The sequence below is a fragment of the Phalaenopsis equestris genome, unplaced genomic scaffold (genome assembly GCF_001263595.1).
Source record: "Phalaenopsis equestris unplaced genomic scaffold, ASM126359v1 Scaffold230345, whole genome shotgun sequence".
Classification (NCBI taxonomy): domain Eukaryota; kingdom Viridiplantae; phylum Streptophyta; class Magnoliopsida; order Asparagales; family Orchidaceae; genus Phalaenopsis; species Phalaenopsis equestris.
The window spans coordinates 6,938-14,991 of record NW_018248316.1 but is presented as its reverse complement, the minus strand read 5'-3'; the positions used below and the strand labels follow the sequence as shown (position 1 = coordinate 14,991).

The 8,054-nt window shown below is 32.4% G+C and overlaps 1 protein-coding gene across 1 annotated transcript; it reads right to left on the bottom strand.

The window, feature by feature from the left end:
* Positions 1 to 1,520: 1,520 nt before the first annotated feature.
* On the bottom strand, positions 1,521 to 8,048 carry LOC110038085 (single-stranded DNA-binding protein, mitochondrial-like; the record flags this gene model as incomplete). Its single annotated transcript, XM_020742849.1, is given in 3 exon segments — positions 1,521 to 1,902; positions 4,206 to 4,306; positions 7,910 to 8,048. Coding segments are annotated over 3 exon segments (320 nt in total), but the record flags the coding sequence as incomplete, so codon positions are not given.
* Between the last annotated feature and the right edge of the window lie 6 nt (positions 8,049 to 8,054).

Sequence of the window (8,054 nt, the reverse complement as noted above, 5' to 3'; positions counted from 1 at the left end):
TTAGGAAAATAGAAGTAAGCAAGGGGCTAAATTGGGCTTTTTTTTATTAGGGTTTTCTTATGAGTGGGCAAAAACCTAAATATTAATATCTTCTTGAGGAGACATAAATTTTGAGGGTGGCATTTCCTTGTGGTTCTACCTCTCTATGGACTCTTAGGGCATCGCCCCTAAATTTTTAATTTACACTCATAGCACTAGTCTCTCTAATATCATATCAAAATTAGCACTATTAAAAGTGGAATGCATATTTTCATGCATAGGTTTTAAACATCAGTGTTATACATATAAATATAATATTTTAGCCGTGAGATATGTAAACATATAAGGATTGTGTGCTACCTATGTAGATTTCCACATAGCACTTGTAAAATTGCTATTTACAAAACTGCAACCCTCTTTCATCCATTTTTTTTTAAATTCATTCAAATATTATAATTCATAATAAAAACCTAACTAACATTTTTCATTTTTATCAAATTCTCAATTGTGGCACACATAAATGCATTTGCATATAATATTTAGGCTCAATTCCACCATGCATATATATGTGTGTGTGTGTGTGTCGTAAGTCGTGACATGTTGGTTGGCAGGGTTCACTGTAAGTCCTCTTAGGTCACGGGTTCAATCCCCAGTGATATTGAGTTCTGGAATATTTAAACACAAGGAGCGGGTTCTCATCATAAGGCCTAACACATTGGAAATCCGTATTTGGGCCTTTGCCAAATACTGATTTCCTTCTAAAATATGTATTAATTTGTATTCAAATTATACATTAAACATTATTATTTAGATATGGAGATTTCTAAATAATTGTTATATTAATACATGATGATATCTGAAGGTAGCGTTCATACCTAAGGGCGTTCAAAAATAAAATAAAATGGAAGGTTTATATGTAAATGCTCCTAAATATTATTGATTATACTCTAAATTACAAAAAAATGCATCTTTTAAATTCTATGATGCTTTCAAATCTTTCGCTGCTATGTATTAAAGTTAACTCTAGAAGATAAAGATCAATCCAAGCATTATGTAAATCATCTGCACTTTAAATGATGCAAAACTGAAGCTATATCCATGAAGATGTAGAATAACCCTAAACCCTAAACACAAAAAACAATATTAAATTCTCACCAAAACTGAAGCATCTATTAACCTTTTGGAAAATTTACATACAATGCCATAATTCTTATGTATTTACATATCTAAACACCCAAAGTTCCTTATTTAACTCTTAATACCATGACATCATAAACATATGCATGGAAAGATGTATTTCACTTCTAAAACGATAATGATGGCGGCATTTTTAACGTGTTGCTAAATACTTGAGTGATATGTAAGTAAATATGAATGTTCAGATGTTAGATATGTAAATTCGTAAGAATTTTGTGGCATATATGTAAATGCCACAAAAAATTTTAATGACCAAACAATTTGAAAGCACCCTCAAGATCAATATACCAAGATAAAATTAGGTAACATCACGCTTCATAATAGCATACTACTATCAATGATACAGAATCAATGGTAATTATGAAAAACTAAAATGAACATAGCCATGTTAAACGAATGCATCTAATCATCATCATTTGAGCTTACATCAACCGAAAATCGAAACGGTTTATCGCCTTCATGAAAAGAAAATAATGTTTCTTCTTCAGTCCTATCCCCAATTTGATCTGTTCTTACACGAGCTTTTCTACATCGAAGAATAAGCGCCGGCAGGTTGCTGTTGAGTCATTTCTGCGGAACATAAGCAGCACTGGATGATATCTCTGCATCTAAGTCATCCAAGCTCTAGTAATGACTGGAGGAGAAGTTAATAATAACCAGCTCTCCTCAAGTCTGCAGACTCCTGCTGCCCGGCCTCGCCATCGTTACCGAGGAAAACAAGGCGGCCTGTTTAAAAAAAAAAAAAAGTCATCTAATTAAGGGTGTGCAGTCGGTTAATTTGAATGAATCGGCTCATAAATTAGTTAAATTGAATGATTCTCTATGAACTCAGAAGGCAAAGATATGAGTGACTCGAACGAACCTGAGATGTCCGCTATGCAAGAGATAAGGACAAATCAATTTTATTTTATGAGTAATCAGGTTTCTCATGAGCGCAAGCCTCAACCATTAATTACATCCTGGACAAAGAGCCCAAGAAGAATCTCGATTAAGGTGTTTGTTCATTTTCCTTTGGGGCTCTACAGGAGATTAAAAAAATAAGAAAGTTACAGGAATCAAAGGAGGATGGGCTCAAAGACATTGAAACAAATCAAAGAAGATAACTAGACTACTAGGGGAGTAAACGAGCCGAACACGAGCGAGTCAAGCTCAGCTCTTGTTCGGCTCGTTTATATTTCGAGCTCAAAAAGTGTGTTCGTGTTCGGCTCGTTTGCTTATTCACGAACAAAGAATCCTTTTAAGAGCCCTAATCACGTAGCCATAAGACGATAAGGGTTTAAGCAAGATTTAAAAATTATTATTTATATTAAAACATCATTTGAATCGAATTTAAGAATTTTTATTCTATTTTCTTAATCAATATTTTAATTGTTTATAAATCTTCGTAGCCTTGTAGATAATTAGATTTTTTTAAAAATACTACTTTTATGTATATATATATAAACATAATGAGTAGTATTTCGAGCCAAAACGAGCCGAACACGAGCGAACACATCTTAGTTCGTGTTCGGCTCGTTAACTTATCGAACGAAATTAACGAGCCGAACACGAGCTTCTTAACGAGCCGAACACGAGCTGTTCGCGAACAAAGAGCCGTTTTGACAGCCCTATAGACTACGTAGTGGGCATGACGTTCCCGGTTAAAATCCCATGGTTCCATTATTCTAAATTGTTGATGCCCTTAGTTTGCTTAGTCGTAAGGGTGGCCGAAGAATCTTTGTTAGCAGTCATAGGTTACCTCATCCAAGACAAAGAGGACGTCACAGGCTAAGGATGTGGACCTAGTCCTAGGTTGACAGACAAAATACACTACACTCTCATATGATGGAGAAGTTCATATTGGACTTATAGCATTGCATGTGATGATACATGTCAAGGCTAACACATAGCACCTAAGGTTCTAATGCTCGGCGGTAAGAGAGATATGATATATGCGAGTGAGACTCATAGTTTGATCACATACAATCAAGATACCCAACACATCTCCTCAATAAAGTGTGACGAGGCACAAAAAAATATAAAAAAACTGATCAATATACTGTGAAAGAAAAGAAGCATGTGGACTCTCAATATCATGTGAGAAGAGATACAACAAGATATTTCCCTTAATATATTGTGAGGGATATCGAGAAAAAAATACTCTCCTCAATATGTTGTAAGAAGAGATCAAGTTCCGGGATAAGCGCGGTGGCGACTTTCTAACTGTGGTCTGACTTTTTTGAAAATATATATATATATAATTGCCACTGCAAATTTTTTAACATCAAATTATTTTTCAGCAGCTTCACATCTGCTTTTTAAATAAGCTACAGCTGCCCCAAACAAACCCTTAATCAAAAGCTATCAAGAACAATGATGATCACAATCGATGCAGGATTATCTTATAGGACCCATGAGTGAGCCTAAAGATGATCGATCACCAAAATGAGATCAACGTTCAATTTATTTTCTTCCCAAATGAACTTAATTTCTTGATCTTGATATTATTCGATTTTTTATTCTTTGTTTAATGGACATTAAAATCGAATAGAAAACTGAAATCGCATAATAAAATTTTTAAAATAAAAGTTGAATTACTATTTTAAAACTGAAACAAATCAAACAAATGAGCTCAGTTTAGTTCAATTTTTCAATTTTCACCAAATAATGCACACATCTGCATCTAGTAAGCGAATTGGTAAGAATGTAAATGGTCAGCAAATGCAGCAGTGCTATTTTTTTCTTAGAGATGTGAATAGAACAAAAGAAAACATTAGTGCTGCTTGATGGGATGTGAGGTACAATTCAAACTATTCTTCAATCTGATTTGGCTCAAACTTGTTATAAAACTTTTTTAATTGACAAAAAAATCAACACCAAACAATCTCCTCATCTCTTTCATAATGGCTTTACAGCAGCATAGTTTCAATATTCAGAAATGTAAACTATAGAAGTTCAAGCATCAATAGAACAAATGAATAAATGATGGTGGATCATATGAGTTCCATGAAAAGTTCAAATTGTTTGAAAGAGTGATGCAAATAGCATACCACCATGCCGTATAGCTACTTCTCTTATACGTCTAACAAGACCAGTAATTGGATCACTAAAAACCTTCGACTCGAGGTTTCCTTCCAAGTAGAGGAGAGATCTATAACATAAAGATCAAGATGCAGGCGATTAGAACATATAGAAAAGTAAAATTTAAGATGATGGAACAAAGTGTATATAACCGTAAATACAAGCAAACATTATTAAAAACAAATACTTTCGTTAATAAAAGATGATGAATTGGTTAGTCATCTTTAACCCAGCAACACAAAAGCTTCCCGAACTTTTTTGCAAAATGCTAGTTAAGATTTCATAAAATTTGCATGCCTGATTTTAAAAGAAAAATACCAAAAGAAATGATTGCATATGGGCTGGATGTATTTACAAGTATATTAAAGGTGACATTATGAATGTTCATTCTTTTCAGGATTAGAAAAAATAGACTTGAATTATTCAACGACACTTAACCCCTAGTTTTTCCAATTTTTCACTCAACAAATCCATTCTCATTAAGCACAAAGGAAATGTAATTTCAACAACAAATGGACATAGACACTTACATTTGATATTTAATTTAAAAGAGTTTAAATAGGTGAAATCAAAATAAAAAAGAATCATTTTTGTCAATTATAGTTAATCCAAAATAACATATTTTGTAACAAAATTGTTATTCTATTTTTATACAACAAAAAAATTTTTATATTCATCTCCAAATCATTTATTTTAGTTTTCTAGCAATTTATTGAAGCACTACCCAAAAAAACTATCCCTTTTGGCTTGATATTGTGATAATATATTATGGATCTCGTATGCAATCCAAGCTCCTAAAGGCCCGAAAAGTTGAGCGTCTTACAACCATAAAAATCTCAAATGATGCTCAAACTTAATAGCTACAAGGGATCACTAAAGCTCATTTATTACATAACAAAATGAATCTACTTATAACAAAATGCAACAACCACTAAATCCTCATAACCATGGAGTACTTGTTCCCTTGTCCTGAATGTTAAAATATCACGTCTCCAATAGTCTTCCCCATAATACCTTTGTTGGGGAACCTGAATTGCAACCAGTAACTATCATTTACTTCTTATGTCATAAATGATTATTCAACTCAAGTAGCTCCTCTCAAATTTGTACCGTGCAATAAATAAAGTCAACTAGTTATCTTTGCTTTCATGACAACGAAAATAACCTTACAAACTTTAAAAACTTACATATATCTTAATAATCTAAAGCCTATTTCGCTAAAAATGAAATAAGATTCTTCGGAAGGTCCACTATATAGCCGACCTCAATCAAAATCTTAATCACATAATCATTTATCTTGAACTACATGATGTTGAAACTGTCTTAAATAATTGTTTTACATAAAAGCATAGCAACTGGCAAATGGCAAATGGCAAATGGCTTATAAGTGAAAAATAAATCTTCATAATGACATATATGACATTAGCATATAGAGTCTAAGATCCAATAATATCTAAATATTACTCTAATCGTCACTAGAATAACATCTCTTAAATTAATCCTAACCACTCTACAGACAATCAAACATACAAGCATATATTTTCCTCTTTATAATTGCAATTTGCAGAGAACTACTCTCTCAAAGTTTGACAATCTTTCTTGATGTGCCCATTTACTTTGTGCATTAAAAGAAAAATAAACTGTTCAACGATTCTAACTACAATGGAACTTATTTTTTTCCATGATAATGTAGATTCATCAAAAGGTCTCCACTAATAAAAAATTATGTAGCCTGCTTTTGATATCTTTACAAGCTCAAACCTAACAATCATAGTTTTTAAATAAGTTAATTCTTAAAATCTTCTAGACACTATACAACAACAAATACAACAACAATCCTTTATCCCACTAAGTGGGGTCGGCTACATGAATTTTTTTCCTCCATTGTGTCTTATTGAGAGTCAAATTTTCATTTAGTTCTAAAAAATCTTCTAGACAAACTATATTTATTTCAAACTATTTTGTTCCATGCCAATGCATAGTAGATAAGGTAAGAAATAAAATATGTAACAAAGCTTGATAGGCATCATTAATGATCACATTTACATCTCTCAAATTCTTAAAAATGAAAATAAACTTTTTTAATGTGTTATTTAAAGGGCATATCATTTTGTATGCAAATTAAAAAATGCTTTAAATAATTTTTTTTTGGGTATTTTTGTAATAATGTACAAAAACTCTGGCTTGAATCACAACCCGTATGCAATTATTTCCTCCAAAACCTCGATCAATAACTTATCCATAAAACATGGTTAAATTACTAGGGAGCTTTGCATCCATCCCAACCGCCACTTCATTCATAATCTAATGCATATTTAAATATCCAATGAGTGCTTTCATATGACCGGATTAGACTAAAATATCTCCAATTTTGGCTCACTGGAGCACAAAACTTGTCTAGCCATCAAACTTTTACACTCATACATTTCATCAATATTGTATGCCATTTTAATGTCATATCATTTGTTATAAAAAAAAATAATTTTTGCAAAAGAGTGTATTATGAATGGATATTATTTATATAAGAAAGTAATAATAGGATAAAGCACCATGAGAAAACACCTAACTTTACAGAAGTTAACCAAAGAAAATGTTTGCATTCACATGGAGATATAAAGCTAAGAAGATATGTATAATTCAATCAATATAATTATTTACATTAAGTGGCCAAATAATACGCCTAGCAAAATGCTTTCTAAAGCCAAGTACACTCAATCTCACCATAAATAGGACCACAAAAATATTTGTAATCGAGAAAAAGATAACAACATAATATTTTGTAGAATAACAACAACAACACAATAGATATTAAAGAAAGTAAGCACAAAAGGCCTAGAATACCAGCACTTGAATGATGATCAAACACAACCACCACACTTTCAAAACAAAACTGCGTTGAACGCTAGTGTTGTTGCTTGATCCATCATCAGCATGTTTGCATCATGTAAAAGCAGTCAACATAGTATTAAACTAAAGAGCAAGTAGCTGTCCATATTTTCCTCTTTGCTCTACTACTACTTCTTCTTTTTTCTCTTATTCTTCTTTATCCTACTAGCTATTTCTTCAACAGCAATTTACCGCTCAATAAATCGAGTTTCCACTCAATGAGACCATGCCCATTGTTGTGCACAGGAAAATGAGTTTGCATAATTTATGTATATCAGCTCCTTTATCCAAAATTGTATTTATAAGTGGTAGAAATGTAAAAATTAAAACTTAAGTTTGAGCTAATCCAAAATAGTAAATAAAATTTGCAAAATTTTGAAAATATTATTGTCAACGAACAAAAGATTATTTGTATTTATCCTGAAATAATCTATTTATTTTGGTAATATTATTAAAGAAATATCATAACAATCATACAAGACAGAGATAAAAACATAATCAGAACTGAATAGAAAAAAAATAAAAATTGATGATCTAAGCTCATGAGACAGGAACATAAATATATGCCCCATTTCCAGTAAAAATAAAAAGATCTAGGAATTTAAACCACAGAAGCCTTTTTCAGTGGAAAAGTGTAGCAGAACCCCTCGCAGCGTAAGAAACTTTCTCGGATTGAAAAAAAAAGCATGTATGTATTTAACACACGATTTTGCACCCAAAATCTCTTTGATGAAATGAAAAACGTTTTAATCCAAATAAACGGATAGCTCATTAAAGCTTGGCTCACCCGGGTTTTACATGGTTGAGAGCTATTCTTCCGAGCCGCTCCGGGTATATGCATACACGATGCCATTGAACAGCACAGCGCTCAGCGTATTGCATCGGTTCCTCGTCCTCGAGCGGCCGCCGGTTGTTCCTGATCCCGCCTGCAG